The 21,216-nt window shown below is 46.9% G+C and overlaps 1 protein-coding gene and 1 pseudogene across 1 annotated transcript; both read right to left on the minus strand.

The window, feature by feature from the left end:
- Positions 709–1,059, minus strand: LOC110437613 (alanine and glycine-rich protein-like). Its single transcript, XM_021466099.1, has one exon. It carries the CDS (start codon positions 1,057–1,059, stop codon positions 709–711), a length of 351 nt encoding a protein of 116 aa, XP_021321774.1.
- On the minus strand, positions 12,659–14,633 carry LOC8068859 (annotated as a pseudogene).

The following is a 21,216-nucleotide window of genomic DNA, read 5'->3' on the forward strand; positions in this document are numbered from 1 at the left end:
TCAGCGGGGTGATGACCAACGGTCGACATCCGGCAAATGCTTGCGCTGTTATATCATATGCGGAGATGTTTGGATTTTGAACATCCGACGTCACAACTTGCTCCAAACTTTCTAATTTTTTTACCTCGGCCCCCACATGCAATAACAAGACACATCGACAAGTTTCGTTATTTTCGGACTTTGTTTTAATTTTATATAATTTAAATACACTTTCCTCGCGAGTATAATCTCATGCTATGATAATATGATGCGCTAAAATTCATGCGACTTCCTAGATATGGCCTTAACATACCTTAAATATTATGAATCTCATTTTTCGAATAACCGAATTATATTATTTTATGTACCTGTAGTTCAAATTTACATTACTCGTAAAAATTCAACGAAATGAAAATAAATTAAGTAAATATATTTTATAAACTTAAAATTATGCCAAATTTTCAAATAACGAATTATTTACTCTATCAAGGCCCCACAAAAAAATTGGATAAAAAAACAAAAAAAGACAAAAACAATTTGCCGGGAGCCATCTAAAGGCCCCGGCAAAGAAGCCTTTGCCGGGAGCCCTTTATTGATGCTCCCGGCAAAGATGTGAATAAAAAAAATAAAAATTCTTTGCCGGGTGCCACTAGACTGGCACCCGGCAAAGGTTTTAACCTAAAGCCCACTAACCTGGCCCAAGAAGCCACTCGCGCCCAGCCGCCCCAATCACCCACCCTGCGCCCCCCCCTCAGCGCCGCCGCCGCCCGCCTCCCCGCCACCGCCATGCCGCCCGCCGGCACGCAGCCCACCCCAGCCCTCCAGCGCGTACGCCCGCATGCCCGCGCAGCCCACAGCTCGCGCCCGCGCCGTCGCCTGGGTGCCGCCGCCACGCCGCTCGCCTGCGCGCCGCCGTCGCCCGCGCGCCCCAGCCCACCACCGCGGGCGCCCGCACGCCCGCGCAGGCCCCAGCACGCGCGCGCCCCCTGCAAGCCGCTGCACGCCCGCGCGCCCCCGCCTGCGCGCCGCCGCCGCGCCGGCCGACTGCACGCCGCCGCACGCCCGCGCACGCCCCTGCATGCGCACGCCCGCGCGAACCTGCCCGCAGCGCGTGCCCCTACCTGCCACAGCAGCCCCCCCCCCCCGCCTCCCCCCGCCAACGGACGCCCCTGCACGCCCGCGCTGCTCCTCTCTCTCTCCCGTTTCTCTTCCAAATCGCCGCTCCATCGTCCAGCGCTAGCTTCAGCCTCACTATCGGGTAAGAGATATTGAATATGCAGTCCATGGGTAAGAGATGTATGAAAAAGATTATTCTTACTTCGTAATTCAAAATAAATTGGTGGCTGCAGTGACATGTTTAGTATATATCTGCCACCCCGGTGGCTGCAGTGACGAGTACATAGCTGCTCTTGATATATTGGTGGTTGTTGGCCTTCGTGCCATGTTTAGTATATATGTGGTTGTCGGCCTTCGTGCCATGTTTTTTTGCAGGGCGTGAAACCTCTCCGTGCAGGGGAGGTGCTGCCGAAATTTTGAGTCGTCACTAACGTTTTTTGCCCTTTTTGCAGGAGGACCCGTGGAAGGGACTCGGCGACCTTGATCGTCTTCGTCGGCACTGCGGGTCTTCCTGCACTGCGTCGACTCTCCACTGCACCGGCTCTCCACCGCCCCGCTAGCCGGACCTCACCGCCACCCTAGGTATAACCCCTCTATCCGTATGTGGTCTTTGGTCACGTAACCTAGTTAGGTGTCTCCCGTTCGAAAGAGATACGGTCAGAGATATGTGGACCTTTGCATATCTGTGACTGTATCTCTTTTGGATTGTCCACATATTTTGGACAGCCTGCGGATGCGTAGTTGAGGATAGTTTTCATGCTCCGCTCTGGTTCGAGATGGTGTTTCGACATTACCTTTTCATTGTTCTTCGGATACACACTCTCCTTTGCAGGACGTGTATCGGGAGAACAGCGGGGAGGTGTTGTCGAAATTCCGTCTCGAATAGGAGTGTAGCATGAAAACTTACCTCAACTACGCATCCGCAGGTGGGATTAGGACCTATCCTCACCTATTAGAGAGTAAGGAGACCGTGTAGATGCAATATGTGGTCACCTGTTGTGATGTTATATATGCTAGAGGATGGAGGACCGTCAGTGGATGTAGACGGGCCGAACAAGTCAGGGTGATGCCAGCTATGAATGGATGCAGAAGACCGATCGTTTCTTGAATCGTGCATTCGGCAAGGCCGCAAAATTCCCGAAAATGGCTTTGTGTCCCTGCAGCAAGTGTGGTAACAGGAGAATGCTAGACAAGGAACTCATGGGTACACATCTGCACAAGAATGGGTTTACCCCGAACTACACCCGATGGGTCCATCATGGTGAAGCCCATCGTATGAGAGAGGAGGTGGTGAGACAACGCGTCGAGTCTTTCGATGCTGATGCCGAGGTAGCAGATATGGTAGATGACGTTCACCAAGCACAGTTTGTTGAAGGACGTGAGGAGACAGAGATGCAAGCAGCCGTAGATGTGTTCAAGTGCATGATGGACTCAGCACAGAAACCCCTTCATGCTCATTCTGAGGTCTCCCAGCTCGATGCCATAAGTCGCTTGATGGGGTTGAAGTCCGAGTTGAACTGGAGTCGAGAAGGCTTCGATAAGGTGTTGACCGTTGTTGGCACCCTGCTTCCAAAAAACCACGTGTTGCCGAAGACCATGTATGAGGCGCACAAGCTCCTTAAAGCACTGAAGATGCCGTATGAGCAGATACATGCTTGTCCGAATAGGTGTGTCCTATTTCGAGAAGAACTTAAGGAGGCAAAGTACTGTCCGAAGTGTAAAGCCTCTAGGTTCCTAGAGGTAGAGTCTGGTGACAGTGGTGGCCAGAAGAGCCAGCTTAAGATACCTGCCCGAGTCCTACTACACCTTCCCTTCGTGCCGAGGATTCAAAGGCTATTCATGACTGAGGAAACTGCGAAACAAATGATGTGGCACAAGAATGGAAAACGCTACCATCCTGACAAGATGGTGCATCCAGCTGATGGTGAAGCATGGGCTAGCTTTGATGACAAGCATCGTTTGAAATCCGATGAGGCTCGTAATGTACGTGTCGCGCTGGCAACAGATGGGTTCAATCCTTATGGCATGATGTCTGCCCCTTACACATGTTGGCCCGTGTTTGTTATCCCCCTCAATCTCCCCCCTGGCGTCGCTTTTCAACGACATAACGTGATCTTGACGTTGATAATTCCTGGGCACCCAGGGAGTAATATGGGTGTGTTCATGGAGCCCGTGATTGATGAGTTGATCAAAGCTTGGAATGAAGGGGTTTGGACATACGACCGAGCTACAAAGGAAAGCTTCAAAATGCATGTCTGGTACCAGTACTCCATGCATGACTTCCTAGCATATGGGTTATTTTGCGCCTAGTGTGTTCACGGGAAGTTCCCGTGCCCAATATGCCAGGAAGCTGTGAGGTTCATTTGGTTGAAGAAGGGTGGAAAGTATTCGTCGTTCGATCAACATCGTCAATTCCTAGATGACAACCATCCATTCCGACATGACACCAAGAATTTTAGGAAAGGTGTCGCAGTCATGGACCCTAGACCGCACTTGAAGACTGCTGCTGAGGTTTATGCTCAGATAGATGCTCTCGTGCCCAATGAAGAAGGTGGTTTTGTGGGATATGGTGAGCAACACATGTGGACTCATAAGTCCGGCTTGACGAGGCTCCCCTATTACAAGGACCTACTGCTGCTCCATACCATTGAAGTAATGCACACTGAAAAGAATATCGCCGAAGCACTTTGGGCAACACTCATGGACACTGACAAGTCTAAGGACAACCCTAAGGCTAGAGTGGACCTGGAGACGTTATGCGATAGACCACAGCAAGTGATGCGGCCTCCTACAAACGGCAAGAACTGGAAAAGGCCTAAGGTCGATTTTGTCTTGAAACCTGAACAAAGGAGGGAAGTACTACGATGGATGAAGGCGTTAATGTTCCCTGATGGATATGCAGCGAACCTAAGCAGGGGAGTGAACTCGAGGTACCAGAGGCCACGTGAGGATGCTAGACAGAACTCGTCGGATGAGAGGAGGCAGAGGCTTAGGAGCAGCAGCAAGCGGCAGCGATAGCGGCAGCAGGAGGGGTCGGCCTCCTCTAGCCAGGCTGCGCCCCGTGCCGGAGGAGGTGTGCCGTACCACAGACTCCTCGGGGGATGACCAGGTTGGGGCGACAGACGACGAGGGAGACGCACTGGAGGACGGCGAGGGAGACGCACTGGAGGACGACGAGACTGCAGGTGGTTCCACTGCCACTGCTGCTGCCAAGCCCTACTTGCGAGGTCCCTCAAAACTCCCTGGGCCTCCGCTTCCTCCCCTACGCCCAGTGATTCGCCCCCAGGGGGACAGGTAACTAACTTTAGATTTAATCACAGCTACTTCATATAATGTCAGATAAACTAATAATGTTTGTTAATGACTTGTGTAGGCACTGGGAGGTTGTGTCGCCCGGTGACTCACGCAACCCCAACCACATCTTGGGGCTTGTGTGTAGGCACTATTACCCTGGCATTGTCACACACAAGGGGACTGTGGGGCCGGCCAAAACATGGGACCACTACAAATCTGCCCCCGACACAGATTATGGAGACAAGCAGGAGCGGGTCAGGAGAGAGTTTTGGGTAAGTCTTGTTTGCACAACTTTGATCAATACATCATACTCATTTGACTTTTTTGACATGATGAATTGATACATTGTGTCTGTTTGCAGACTTTTTTCAAGTGTGAAGAGGGACAAGAGGAGAGGGCGGAGAAGAACTTGGTGAAATGTGCCAGGAAGCGCCTCTCTGACATGCACTATGAGGAGCGCATCACTTGCATCATCAAGTACTACGCCACGCGACTTGGTCAGAAAATCACCAAGGCACAGGCAAGACAAATGCTTCTCACCCGAGAGCAGTTCCTTGAGGTAAATGAAAATAATAATACTAATTCATTTTGATATTAAGTATCTCTAATTGGTCATCTTATATCTCAAATTGTTTATGACATGCAGATGATTCCATGGTGGTGTGAGTCATATCGGGACTGCTGGGAGATGATGTGGACAAGTGGTTCACAGAGGATTATATGCAGGAACACGAAGCCTGCCGGGAGCATGCTTTGCAGGCGACAGGCCCCACACACCATCAAGGCAGCCGTAGCCTCGCCGCATACAAGCAAGCATGGGTACATAAATTCATTCTTAGTATTTTGATGCTTCATTCTGCATGTTTATTCTAATCATCTTGTTGTCTTTCTCACAGTCGGCGTCGCATGGTGGCCAGCCTTTGTCCACGTTCATGGCATATGGACTGGCCCGCAAGGGAAAGGCGACTTCCGATGCCACCTTCAACCCGGATGACCCGCCCGAGTCATACTGCAATCCGAGCTCCCACACCCGCATCAGTTCCTATGCATCGGAGGCAAGGTCGGTCCATGGGCCAGAGTGGGATCCGAGCACCGACGACATTGATGGGTCGATGGTTATGAGGATCGGACAAGGCAAGAAGCATGGACGGTACTGGCTTGGTGATGGCACCCTTGAGTCCAGCTCTGTTCCCACCCTCTCCCAGATCCGAGCAGAGACCCCGAGCGGAGGCCCAGCCATACGCCAACGGCCGTCTCCTTCACAGCAGCGGGTCGATGAACTTAAGGTTTCTCCCATTTAACTGTCCATACATTGATGTTTACATAACTTAGATGCCTTTGCACCACTAAAATAGATGGGTTGAAATATTGCAGGCCGAGAACGAGAGGATGGCTCAGGAGCTGCGGGACCTGGCGGCGAGGACTGAGCTCGCCGAGCGGGAAAGAGAGGCTGAGCGGGTCGAGCGCGAAAGACAAGCCAAGCAGCTAGCGGAGATTACGGCGTTTTTGCAGAGCTTTGGGCAAGTCAACGGTGTAGCTGTGCCACAGTTCGCTCGACCGCCGCTACTTCTAGCTAGTCCTGTGAGTATGAAAACAAATTGCTTTGACTAATGCTTTCATATTCTTTCATGACATAGAAGACTAAATTGACCACTCTCACACATGCAATCTCTTGTCCTTTATGTAGCCTCCGTCGGCCGGTTCAAATAACCCATCTCAGGCGCAAGCAGGCGACGGCGCTTTTCCTTCACCGGGCACTCAGTTTCCCCCCCACCTCTAGTTTGTTTCTCTTTTTCACGACTTGATGGACATGTGATGCACTGTGAACGACTATCGACTTGTGATGATGGATATTGGAACTATTATGTTTGCGATGTCGTGTATGCATGTGAGATCATGTGTTTGTGATGTGATATATATGCCGGATTTAGTTTGTGATGAGATGGATGTGTGATATGTTCTGTTGGTGATATAAATATGTGTTATATTATGTTTGTAAATACAGAATAAAAAAAATAAAAAATAATAAAAATAAAGGCTTTGCCGGGTGCCCTAGCCCTGACACCCGGCAAAGCTGGAAATAGGCCAGCTTCAGGTTCCCAGATTTGCCGGGTGCCAGGGCTAGGGCACCCGGCAAAGTAATTGTGTTAAAAAAAAATCTTTACCGGGAGCCAAGGAGAAGACTCCCGACAAAGAAATTATTAAAAAAATAAAAAAAGCTTTGCCGGGAGCCTGCCCAGTAAGCTCCCGGCAAAGAAACTATTGAAAAAGAAAATAAAAAAGCTTTGCCGGGAGCCTGACCAGTAAGCTCCCGGCAAAGAAAATCTGGGAAAAAAAATTAAAAATCTTTGCCGGGTGTCTCTAACACAGCTCCCGGCAAAGAAAGGACCGACGGACCGGCGCCGTGACGGTCACTTTTCTTTGCCGGGCGCCGTGTTTACTCTCGGCAAAGTCTTTGCCGGGTGCCCGATAAAAAGCTCCCGGCAAAGAAATTTTTGCCAGTCAGATTTTTGCCGGAGGCTCTTTGCCGGGTGCAGCTCCCGGCAAAGGCTTTGCCGGGTGCAAAATAGCCTTTGCCGGGAGTGTCCGGCTCCGGGCAAATTGCCTGTTTCCTGTAGCGATTATAATTCTTTCTTGGAAGGCTAGCTCCTCACTACCATCACTTTGATCAAATTGTACCTTTGTGCCTTTATAGCCACGAGACATGAGGGAGGCTCGAAGATAGAGGCTGTCGTTTGTTGATGGTGATACGGGCAAGGGACATGGAAGGGACCTAATTTGCGTTCACGACGACGGGCACCTACATACATGGGCCAAATGCCAACACGGACACCATCACACGACACCTGCACGAGCGGGCCGGATGGCAACGCACCAAACCACAACGGGTTTGCGCCCGAGAGCATGTATGTCAGAACGTTTATCTCTCCCGCTAAGGGCTACTTTGGCAGCCATAGGGTAATTAACCCTGGGAAGTAATCGGAGGGGAGGGAATTTTTTGGACAGCTGAACCCACGTCTAACCACAGGGGAGATATCCACGCTTGGAGAATTTCCCTGCTGTTGTTTGGAAGCCAAGGGCAGATGGCTTCGGTCATCAAGAAATGTGCTGTGCCACACTCGTCTTCCTCTCTCAAACATCACTAGCAGCCACCGCACATTCTCCTCGTCTTCGTTGTTGTCACGTAACTAAATGCGTACAGACCTGCATATTGTCATTGTACCACACCTTTCCACAAAGACATATACATAGAAAATAGCAGAAAAAATAATATGAAAAAAATTAAGGCACCAGATCGAATCAACTTCGTACAGAAGTTCTGGTCGAGACCTTTTCTGACAAAGCTAATATAAGAAAGTGAGTGCCATAAGAAAAGATACATCAATCGAAATGAAAAATTACTCTGGATACAGTCCAATTCATGGAAATTTTAATTCAAGTAGCACCAAATATCCAACCCTAGTCCATTCATCACTAAGTCAAATAGTCTCTACATGCACACATCTAGAGACAATGAAAAATAAAACAAGATACTATTTTTTGAACAAGAACTTCGGCACTAGAATAAATTATGGTTTAACTCCTTTTCAAAAGCAATGTTCGAGGAAAAAGAAACTCCTTTGCATAAGCTTCTCATAGGCACTGCATTTGCATTTTTCTTCTCAAATCATAAATTGCTTCCACCAAGAGCTCTGCAAGTAAAAACATGGAAAAACATTAGCATCTAGAGACATACCTAAAATAAACACGAATGTCTATGGTTCTAAAAAAACAAACATGAATGTGTATGGTTCTAAAAAAAACAAGTTTTAATACCAAGCTGTTCTGTACAATACATATTGTATGGTTCTAATACAAACATGAAATTTCAGATACAAAGCAGTTGTGTACAAGTGTTAAAAGTTTGAAGGAAATTAAATTAAACTAGCAAAAAATACTAAATGACACAGCAACAAAGAAAAGAAAGGTTCAGAGAAGTGGAAATTGAAAGAAAATGTATGGGCCAACATTTTGTTCCTATTCAATTTGTTCTTCGGAATTTCAGATTCCTCTTTTCATATTTAATTCATGAAAATCCTCTTTTTGTATTTAATTCATGAATTTAGGATAAAAAAGGCATGGTCAGTTACATGCAAACCTAGAAAATATGTTGGTCATGTTAAACAGCAAAACTAACTCCACAAGGCAATGATCAAGACAGTGTAATAAACAAATGCTCCTAAAATAGAAGTGCCAAGGAAACTATAGAGTTAGCAGCAACAACAAAATGGCTAAATAGATGACCGGTTCCTAAATCATGAAGGCACAATATCTCCAAGTACTGGTCTCTATCCTATGCTTGCAGCAGCAACCACAAATTCAAGTCAATCACATAAAGAATCCACTGCAAGTAAATCAGAACAAATGTGGCCAACTGCAAGTAAATCAGAACAAATGTGGCCAAGCATCGCTGATTACAGTGTCTCACCTTTGGCAATTTTATCTTCTATTGTCTTCTTCAGAGATATGGCCTGCCTCCAGTCAGGTTGAACCCACAAGAAAGAAATCATGTAAGTTAGATATTGGAATATCAAGGTAACAACATCCATGATAATTTCACAAAAAAACAGCATGGCAAGTGGAACCACTAATATAACTCATAATACTGCAAATATGGACAAAAAACAGTGGGCCATACAAGCTTACAAGCTCAAATGGTGAGCAACCACATGTTTCAAGAATATGATTGAAACAACAAAGGTGAGAGAAGACATGCATAATACACTGAATTGAAGCAGCAAGCCATCCCATGCTGCCTAAAAAAAATGCAAATCAATGTACAAAGATCCAGCAAGCAACAACTCATCATTACTAGTCAGAGGATCAGAGGATGGCAATGACAACGCAGAGGGCGGATACTTAAATGTGGTGCGCATTCTACATTTAGTTGCATGTTTACCTGCATTACAAACAAATGGAAGAATACCATGTTCCTGCAGGAAAAAAAAGTGTGCCATAAGACTTCAATTGATACTTCTCTTTACATACAGTTAACTTGGTTCATATACAAAGATCTTTAAAAAGGCGAAACAGTACAGATGATAGATGTTTCTTTTCTTTATGTAGAGTTTAGCTTAGTCACAACAACATTTCATTAGATTTTTATAGGTTCATACACCAACCTGTAAAATTGGAATTATTATGGCTCAAGAGCATCACTTGGCATGTGCATCATAATATTAAAGTCAGTAGCACAAGTGCATTCATGAAGAGCAGATCATAACAATAATCTGCTGGTGGTAGAAACAAGAAATCCAGGAACAAGAAAATCGAGCAGAACCGGTAAACCTGATAACCAAGAATCTACCGAACCCTAGATCAACTATATCGGGGCACCTGTGAATCACCAATTTAGTGAACCCTAGGTCTGACAGATCGGGGCAAGCAAACGGGATCAACCATGAAACAAGCACGTCACAGATGATAACAATATAGGCAGATGCTAACTTGAATTCGACACTATACAACAGAACCATAGAGAAGGGGGCCGAATTGAGCAGGTGCATACCAGATTGAGACTGGCTTCCTTAGTTTGGAGAGAAGACAAATTCGAGAAGAACTGGAGTGTATCTTGGAGCCGGGACCTTTCAGCAGCTGCGGTGGTCATGTCTCTCCAGCGAACGGACCCTGCCGATGTAGAGGCGAGGATGACGACGGTTCGGAAGGGGATGGAGATGGGGATGGCAAGAGGAGAGTCAGGGCGAGGGCGGAGGGGCCACGACGGAGGAGAGTCGAGGCGACGGAGGAGCGGCGGCGACGAAGGAGAAGCGAGTCGTGAGGCGAGAGGAGAGGCGAGTCGAGTCGGCGGGGAACGTCGGGAACGCCGCCCGGTGTGACGAGGCCGGACAGGTTTCCCCGTCAAAACCCGGCTTCTGCGGGGGCAGAGACTCTGCGTCGCGTGCTTCCAAACAGGTCGGACTGACGGCGCGTGAAAATTATCCGCGGGGCCTTCCTCCACGCGGAAACAACCGGGAACCCTCCGGGATCCCGAGCAGCCAAACGAAGCCTAAAGGTGTCAACAGAGACCCGATCTCTGATTTTCCGCGGGGAATTCCCTATTAGAGGACGAGGATGGGAGTAAAATTACCTCCATGGGGGACTAAATGAGGAAAAACTTTCCCCGTCGGGTCTAGTGGGGACGGATTTGGTATGCTGCTCCCCATCCCCGTTTTTCGTGTACCAGTTTTGTCTAAACACAGACCACAAATTTTGTTCATTTGGCCTATCAAGGACCACGTCGAAACTAGATATATAAGCAATAGAAACCTAACTCCTCCCCATTCTCTCCTCTTCTCTCCCGGTCTTAGTCTCACCAGCCGTGCCGCTGCCCGCCGCATTGCTTACGTGCTCTAGGCTCCACCGCTCCAGCAATCTGACAATGCAAAGTTCGCTGCTCGCACCTGCTCCATGGTCCTGCACGTGACTCCCCCTTGCATGTTCGCACAGAGCCTGGAGCCATGAAGGCGATCTCTCTCTCTCTCTGCTTGGTCTGCAGGAGTCGGAAGGCAGCGAGCAGGTGCTAGATCATATTGATTTGCTATTTGTGAGATTTGAGATTCCCTATAGGGAGTTGTGTTTTGTAAAATGGATTTGTGATCTGTAATTGATTGTACAATTATATTTAATATTGTTGGAAGCAGACGGATGCACTTTTTTCTTCTAGTATTTTCGTTCTTTTGATGGTTGATTTGAGAACCTGTAGCGGGGATGGGTCCCCATCGGGGAAAACTTCCCTGCTCGGGGACGGAGATGGGAAGAGATCTTTCCCATGAGCCTTCACGGGGACGGGGATGGGGAGATTTTGCCCCGTGGGGGACAGGGATGTGGAGACAAAACCCGACGAGAAATTCCCTGTTGCCATCTTGATCTCCCGCCCCTATGATGTGGTAGGGGCCGAAGAGGCCTACGAGCTCGATCATTCGTGTTGCCAGTATAACTACGAGTAACAGAAAGAGCAAATGTAAAATGATCTCGGTTGTTTATTTCATTGATCATAGGGGTTAGAATCGGGGAAGGGAAACTCTCCCCGCACATAACCATGACATACGTTCGCGGTTGTGAGGGAACCTCCCATTAGGAACACGGTCTTCTCACGTATGGAGTCATTGAGGTCATGGGATGGGACTAACCTCCCATTAGGAACACGGTCTTCTCACGTATGGAGTCATTGAGGTCATGGGATGGGACCAAGGGGGAATCCGAGGAATCAGTTGAGATCACTCCATTGAGATATTTCGTAACAATTCGCTATGTCCTAGAGCCATTGGATAGCATTAGCGTACGACCGCGGCAGTGAGGACTTGATAGTGACAAACGGTCTTGGTGCTTGGTAGGAGGGTGATGGTGGGACAAACCGACAAGGACATGTCATGCGAGTTTGAAGTCATCAACATTGATACATGTGGAAGAGAGATGACCATGGGACCCATGGATCTAACCCACTCCAATCTACCCATGTTATACATGTGTTTGGATAGAGGGATCAACTGGATTGGAGTAGGTTGGACCTAGTTTTTTGAGTGTTCGGTACGACATTCATTAAATCTAAGTTGAACCTAGGAGGGAATATTCGCAGTAGATGTGGGTTTTCTCGGTACCACCAAATCAGGCAGTTAGGATCGACCCACATCGAGCCACATGCATCTCCTTTGAGTCTAACTCCTAGGCGGCGCAAGGGAATAGACCATGGGCCAAGTGCTGTCGTCGCTCACTCCTCCCTATGGCCGACCTGACTCCCAAGTTGCTGCCCTCTTCCTGCACCCCTTCCTTCCTCTGGCTATTTCTCCTCTCTTCGCCTCTCCTTCCTTCGATCGGGTGCTGGTCCAACACGGGTCGACATAGGAGCTGGTGGTGGCACAACTTCTATGGAGTTTGGCCCGAGAGGCAGCGTGGATTGAGCTTGTCTAACGGCATTGAGGAGCAGTGAGGAGCGCGAGGTAGAAGAAGACATATGAGAGGCTGATACAGAGGCCACACAAGTCAGTGCCTCAACCTACTTATACAAAAACCTCCAAACCAAACATAAAACTTGAATGGACCTAACCTAGCTTACAAACCAAACATGAGAGATAGGTTGGTCTCGTTCTTTAATAATCTCAAAACCAAACACACCTAATCTGGTAGATTGGCTTGTGTTTCGATCGGGTGGGTTGCTAAACCCATGGACACCCATATTTTGAGTTAATGAAGGTGTGTTCGCTACTTATATTTTTTCTGCCAGCCAATAGTATTTTTCTCTCACAATAAATCAGCGAACAGTAATTTTAGCCATGACTTTTTAGACAAGCGAGTAGCCTCTTATTGGGCTTGCACACCCTTACATTGTTGGGCCTAGAATTTACCACACACATACTCCTATTATTTTATTATTATTATTACTTGAACACCCAACGCCATTACACGGAGGTGTACTCTGCCGTCGCCGTGGAATGCTGCTCGGTGTCCTGGTCCTGGAGCAGCTGGTGGAGGCTGATGGGCTCCGCTTCTCTGGTGGTTGTCCCGTAGAAGAAGGTTCGGACGGCCCGGCGGTAGGCCGCCTGCGTGCCGTGCACCGTGTCCCAGAACAGGTACTCGCCACGGTCGGCGCACAGGTTCGTCTCCACCGAGCACTCCACCTCGCCGTTGAACCTGCCGCTGCCACAGCACGCCGTCTTCACCTCACGCAGCCCTGCTCGAGCTGGGTTGGCGATCATGTCGGTCAGCACGTTGTAGAGGCTGGCGATGGAGTACCTCATCGCCGGCATGGCGGCGGCGGCTTTCGCCATCTCCGCCCGGAGGAGCGCGTTGAAGAGCTCCGACAGGTAGTTCCCGTCGCCGTCGCACTCCCCGTCCGCCGTGGTGGCTCTCTGGCTCGGCAGACATCCCACGGGCAGGACGTCCAGCAGGACCAGCTTCCGAGCTCCTAGCTTGTACAGTACGTTGATGTACTTGAGGTAATCGTCGACCATGCCGGCCATGAACTCCGGCGCCTGGCTCATGGGGACGCCGCCGGGGCCGTCGAAGGCACCGAAGTCGTTGCCGCCGGTGCTGATGACGAACAGTGACCGGCCCAGCAGGCCGTCCAGCCTCTCGCGGCTCACCAGGCCGGCCCGGAGGATCCTCGCCTTGGTCTTGGCGAACAACGCTACCTTCACGCAGTGTGATCGTCCCGTTCCCCTGCATCCATCCATTACATAATTTTTGGCACATTTTATTTGTCTATCTATGTACTTGAAAGATCGTACGTACTTATTACTAGATATATAGCTTGATTTGCTTACCGTGACGTCGAGGATGCCGGAGCCGCCAGAGGCGTAGTTGGTGCCGACTCGACCTCGAAGCAGGTCGAGCTGCCTTGACAATGGCGTCAGGGAGAGGTAGGCAGGTGGGCTCTTCCCGAATCCCACATGTTGTGCTGCACGAACGCGTACAAGTAATAGCAGATGTTGGTGTCAGAGACAGAAAAAAGAAATACAAGAAGAACCAATGGTTGTGCTTATGCCAAATTGCCAACTTCAGTTTGTGTAGACAACCACCATCTAATGACTCGTGCAAATTGCTGAAATTTAGACTCAAGTTGATTTGACACGTTATTCGAATCAAGACATTGATATCCTAACTGCAATACTGCATTGCTGCTGCTGCCGCCGCCGTTGGGGCTGGCCGGTGATCAGTCACCGGCGCCGACGACCTGATATTGGCGGGCAAGCTTCGGTTTCTTCGCGAGAGACGCAGAGTACTTTACCGATGATGTCGGCGAGGTTGTAGCCATTGGTGAAGCGCCCGGTCCGCCGGGAGATGGTGCGCGGGAGGTCGACGCCGTTGGGGGGCACCGCCTTGGGCGCCGGCGCGGGGAGGAAGTCGTTGTTGCCGGCGTCCACGAGCGAGTCGCCGAACACGTACATCGCCGGGACCATCACCTGCTGCCGGGTGGTGGTGCCCATGCTCCCGGCGCCGGCGGTGCTGACGATGAGCTCTGCCTCATCACCGCCGGCTGCCGAGGAGCCGGAGCAGAGCGCCGCGGCGGCCAGGAGGCCCAGGAGTGCCAGCAGAGCACCGGCGACGGCGGCCGTCGCCGCCGAGCCTGCAGCACCAGCTGGCCTAATGGCCGCCATGAACAGTGTGGGCTTAATCATTGAGATGGGGGAGTGTGTTTCGTTGTAGAGTAGACACTGCGTCGTGGGCTGCCGACTGCCATACACCGCAATGTGGGGAACGGGGGGATGGATAAACAAAAACTCCATTTCCAAACGTGCACTTGCGTGAACAGCGAGTTACAGACTTACAGTACGTGTGGTCCCGTGTGATTATTGCATTTCCCATGTAGCATGTTCGTTCGGTGTCTGGATTCAGAGTTTCTCTGGTTGATTGACACTTGGAAAGGTTTAGGTCTTGTTTAGTTCCAAAAAATTTTGCAGAATTTTTCAGATTCTCCGTCACGTCGAATCTTTAGACGCATGCATGAAGTATTAAATATAGACGAAAATAAAACTAATCACATAGTTTGGTCGAAATTGACGAGACAAATCTTTTGAGTCTAGTTAGTACATGATTGGATAATATTTATCAAATACAAACGAAAGTGATACTATTTCTATTTTGCAAAAAAAATTTGAAACTAAACAAGGCCTTAAATATAGGACTATTAGACTAGCTAACTGATAGCTAGCTAAAATTGATCCTAGTATATCTAAACAGGTGGGTTTAATAGGTGAGTTAATTGCCATGTGCTTTTGTTGAGGGACCATTTTCACGTTTGATAAGCTACTAAAATAAATATTTATTCAAATGTATACATGTTTACTTGATGATGGAACATAGCATATGCTTAATTTTCATATTAAGAGTGCAGAAGTCTGCAATTTAGTGAGTGTACGTACATGTTGTGGGTGTCTATATTGTAGCGTGTAACTATAAAAAAATTTAGAAAGATATATCATACTTTATATATATATATATTAGATTAGTATTGGCATGCAGATTTGAGAGATATTTTTATTTATTTTTGTATAACGGCAAAGATATTCAAAAGTGTTACTTTATATTATTCTCGTAATGGCGTATAAGGGCATTCTAAATGCACAGGGGCTACTATACATCATCTTTCAAAATGGTAGACATGGATAGTTTATAAAAGATATGAGAGGTGTATAGTTTAGTTATAAATTTAGGTCATTATTTTGAATAATCTTTCTAATGAAAGATAAATTTGATCTCTCTTGTGTTAATATTTTTATAGAATACTAATATAAATATTTTAATCTTGTGATAAATATTTTTATAGAATATGCTCTACTTCAGGGTTGTCATTTGTGCTTGAAGGTCGGAAATAAATGATTATGAAGGCTGATCTCCTTATGAAAAAGCATGTAGCCAAAAAAGGTACAATAGATAAGAATGATGTAAAACTGTCTTCATCTAACTAGTGAGCAAGATAAATCACTACCTTTGGTACTAGTATCATCTATACCTTTCTTTATCTTCTCCAAAATAGTTGCGCAAAAGTACTCTTACATTTTGTTCAAAACCGTGTCTTCATCAAAATGTTGATCATCCATGGATTGGAAAATGTGGTAATAGTAGATGTCCGTACACAAAAATGTGGAAAAACAGTATTGATGGGAGCAAATAATGAGGGAATGCATATCTATCGCAGAAGTTCCAGGAATGCAATGGCAAGCCATGGACCATTAGCTACATAAATGGGTTCACATGCTTTGCACCAAAAAGAAACTATAACACCTAATAGAGCTAGATAGCACATACAAAATGGTGAATAGAATTTTTTAGGTTATTAGGATGCTGGACATTTCTCCTATCATGAGGTTTGGTCAATTATTTTGAGAAAATGAAAAAATGTCAGCATGCGCATAAATGTAAACACACCTCAAAAGATTGTCCTAAACTTTCAAGCACATAAGTTAACATAAATGTGCAACACACACATACCAAGCATACCACCCTTGGCCTATGTTCCATCACAAAGGCAAACTATATGCTATAGGGTGTAAGCACTGGAATCATTGTAGCCCTTCCTTATGCATCTATCCATGTGCTACCATAGATCATAGAGGAAACAATCTACTTATGGCCGGGTAGAATGGCCCATGACAGAACAAAACTAAAGAATGGAATGCAGAGCTTCAAAGTAGATTACCAAAAGGGTTCTACAAGAAAGATAAGCATCATAAGAAGAATACTTGTCGATTCTAGAATGGGCAACATTTCTTTTTGTTATAATAAACCCAATTTAATCGGGCATTAAGAGTGAATGTAGAAAAACTAGAATGGCATAGGACATGATTTTGCAAGGAACAGAAAACAAATGAAAGCCAACATGCAATAGGTAGAGTGGCCCATGATAGAACAAAGATAAAGAATGGAATGCAGAGCTTCAAAGTAGATTCTAAAAAAGGTTCTACAAGAAAGATATGCATCATAAGAAGAATACTTATCAATCCAAGAATATGCAACATTAAGAGTGAATGCACAATATAATAGGATGACATAGGACATGATTTTTCAAGTAATTAAGAACAACCGATGAAAAGCCAACATCCAATAGGGCATAAGGAATAATTCTTACATGAAAGTGGCTATGAGACACATGTAACAAAGATGGAACATTTGGAAGATAATGAAAAGACCGCTAAGACCTATTCGATGAGAGCTTCTTTTAATTGATTCATCAGGGATATCCTCACCACTCACCACATCTACACTTTTGAGTTGTATAATGCACTATTTGAAGGATGTCTCCTATCCTTAAAGATTAGAAATCAATGATGATGCAGGTTCATTACCTTATGAAAAACACAATAAAAAAGCAAAGTAGATAAGAATGGTGTCAAATTTACTTTATCGGCAACAACAACTGATATATCCACCATGTTAGTAACTAGTGAGCAAAATAAATCCTTACCTTTGTTACAAGCGTTATCTATTTATTTATCTTCTCCAGAACACTAACAATACTCTCACATTTTGGAGTGGGCAGTACACTTACATTTGTTCAAAGTTGTGCCTTCATCAAAATGTTGATCAAGCACAAATTGTTATAGTTACAATCTCTTTAGGCACACCAGTCAGCTTCTACAGAATAATTCAACAATAAGTTACTACTTTCATACCCAATTTATTATGTTTACTCCCAAGGAAAAAGGAGAAATTATGACAGGATAACAAGAAGCTAACTTTTACAATTGTGCAATAATCCTTCCTTAAAACTTTGGGATTTGAAGAGGGGTTAGAGCTACATTTGAATTGTTCTGGTGCTTATCCAATATAGGAGGGTTGTCACCAAATATGCAATCAAAGGAACTATGGACATGACCATGGTCACAACTTGAAAAGATATTAAAGCAAACAAATGATAACTGGAATTCACACAAGTGTAGGCTAGTTGAATAACATAAGACAACTTATAGAACATGACTCCAATAGTTTGTTACAATTAAACTAAACATGTTTACTGATCCAATGGGACTGACACATTTACTGCATTCTTGGACCAACCTCTAGAACAACTCTAGAACAAGAGGAGTTGTTGCACTATGAAGAATTAACGATATAATAGTGAAACAAGATAAAACTTACTAGTCTCAACATAGGTTTGATCTTTCCTACTTCTTCCCATTTTCATAGGCATGTTTTGGTGATCTTGGTAGATGTTAGAGTATGATGTGTACACGTACAACCGGCCTTCCTAGTCAATATGGTTAGTGTGCATGGCTTTAGAGCAAGGCATGTACAGCCAGCCTGCTTAGTACATGTGGTTAGTCTGTTAGGGAGGATGAGGCGATCCTTGATTGGTGGTGTTTCTATAAACCACAGGATCTAGTCTCCTCAGCCTATATGTGTAATACGGCTCTCCTCTAAACAATTGAACCATTCCACACAATCTCTTTCATGGTTATTAAAGCCTAGCTTCATCATCTGTTTTTCCCCACTTTCTGCACCTAGCCCTTATCATCAGTGTTGCTCCACCTAGCGTGCCACCTTCACCAATGTTGCTCCACCTAATGTTCAATCTCTAGTGATGCTCCATGGCCGACCCCATCACCCCCATTGATTCCACCACCGCTGCTGCTGTTGCTGCTTCCCTCTAGCACGTCGATGATGATCGCGCTCATAGGCGACTAACGCTGCTCATGATGCTGCCCTTGCCCACACGATGAAGGCTCATCATGATGCTGCCCTTGCTCAAACTAAGTATGATGAGGCTAATGCCCATCTTTATGATACCCTCAACCACATTGCCTATGAGTGTGCAGCAGCAGAGCCACACCCCATGGAAGTACACCATGACGATGATGCTACCACTAAAGCCAATGGTGATCTTCCTCATCTTGGTGCAACACTTCTTCAACATGAGGCCATGGCCCTTCTAAACTTGCATGCCAAAGCCATCATGGTATAGAACATCTGTGCTCTCATGCCATAGCTTCTTGATGTCATGTCCACCTTCTACGCCTGGTGGTGCAAATCATTCCTTCTCACCGTCGGGAAGTTCTCGTTGGAGTGCCACGTCCTCTAATGACATCATGGCCCACACTCCCTAGATTCGGTGCACATAGACTATGTCATCCGAACCAAGCTCCTTAGCACAATCTATGATGATCTCATTGACATCATCTTCCAACATGGTGCCACTACCCATGTCACCTGGCTCACCATTGAGTCATAGTTTCTCGGCAACTATACCACCCGCAAGTCTACACCGACCAGGAGTTCCACTCCTTCTAGTAGGGTGATCTCTAAGCCGCTGAGTATTGCCACCACTACAAGATGATGGTAGAGGACCTTTGTGATATCGAAAAACATATCATTTGATCACACCCTCATCCTCAACATAATCCTAGTCTTAACAATCACTTCACCAACATCGGCTACCACCTTCAGCGCAGCCGCCTGTTCCTCGCCTTCCTACAGGAGCACACCGACTTGTGCTTTGATGAGCTCACCATGTATAAGGCCTCCCCCACCATGGCCCTAGTTGCCTCTAAGATAGATGGCCCAAGCCATAAGCACCCCAACCTCCATCAACCACCTTACTGGCCGTGGCACCTACTGGTTGCACGGTAAATGCAGCAAGGGTGACGGCCATAGCAACCAAGGCTCTTTGTGGCAATGGCACTGGTGCTAGCTCTGCTGCTCCTAGTGGCGGTGCTAGACAGGCTCCTCACGGTGATGAGGCCACTGCCTACATCCCATGGTCCAGGTCCATCCATATGTGGCCCCGGCTATAGGCGCCTCGTCCTCTGATTGGACCAACCTAGCGAACCCACGCCCTACTTGCTGGACCGAACAACCAGTAGGCTAGCTAGTGGTATGTCTCGCCTCTAGCTAGCCTACTAGCAAGGGCATCCTACCTTTGACTAGCCCCACCAGCAGCTCCTACTTGGGATCCATAGGCCCTAGTGGCCATTTTCAAACCATGGCACTATAGCAACCACTGCAACATGAGTGGTATTTCAATTTTGGTACCACCCAACATGCGCACCACACAAGAATGAACACAGACACACACACGTATGGATGAGTGGACGAAACACAAGCACACAACAACAAATGCGAGGACCACCAGCTAGTGACACGCCTCCTCGTTAGGAGCCCTATCTCCTACACATGTTGCACCCTTTCCATGGTTCCACCCTTTTCATCTCCTTTTTGCATATCTCCTACACATGTTGCACCCCTTCCATGGTTCCACCCTTTTCATCTCCTTTTTGCATATCTCCTACACATGTTGCACCCCTTCCATGGTTCCACCCTTTTCATCTCCTTTTTGCATCTCCAAACAGGTTAACATAGGCCTCAACACTATAGTAGGTTCAAGATGTGTAGGCCTCGTCGACAGCCAGTAGCAATGATGGTAGCACATTAATCTCAAGTTTGAAGCCTAGTCGAGCAAAATCACGATATGTTTCCTCCACCATATGGGTGGTTACCATAGCTCATTGTTGCCATCGTTGATGCGACCACAACCATCACTGGAGCGATAAATCATGCTTGTAGTAGCTGGCCGCTGTCATCTCCGATGCAGCTACCATGCATGATGTGTCATAGTTGTCATCCTTGCCCGACTTTAGTGCCATGCCGGACATTGACCACCTCGATCCACGAGTGTAGTAGGCCTGGAAGCTCGTTGGAGATTATGATCCACTCAGACCTCCATCTTGTGGAATAGGATGCTCGCCAAAGCCTACAGTAGTAGTAGTGACGCTCAACGAGGATGTCACGATAGCAACACAACCATCCAACTAAAGTCCATTTAATAGAAATAATAGAAGGCAACAACAAAGCTACCTTTTGATGCTAACTTTCTAAAGCTAAATCTTTGGATGCTATTTTTCTAAACTCTACTTTTTTCAATGGTATGGATCTAATTTTCCCTTTTCAATGGGTTGAAATCGATATAGGAGCCCCATGCAGTTGTGACTCAGCTCATTGCCTTGTTGCAAATATACATATAGATAGATGCTTAGTTGTTTGAGTTGTTCCACATTGCCAAAATGTACACATATCATGGATGATACATATTGTGGCCTAGGGAGAGACTCCAAGTGGATGGTGAGCCAACCACTTACAATTTGTGGCCCAGGTCCATCCATATGTGGCCTAGGCCATAGGCACCTCATCCTCCAGTTGGGCCAAACTAGCCATTCCACGCTCTACACGCTAGCCCACACAACCAGTGGGGTAGGGGCGTCCTGCCTTCGGGTGGCCCACTAGTAGCTCCTAGATGGGATCCATAGGCCCTACCACTATTCATACCATGGTGCTACAGTCACCACCACAACATGAGTG

The sequence above is a fragment of the Sorghum bicolor genome, chromosome 8, assembly GCF_000003195.3.
Source record: "Sorghum bicolor cultivar BTx623 chromosome 8, Sorghum_bicolor_NCBIv3, whole genome shotgun sequence".
NCBI lineage: Eukaryota > Viridiplantae > Streptophyta > Magnoliopsida > Poales > Poaceae > Sorghum > Sorghum bicolor.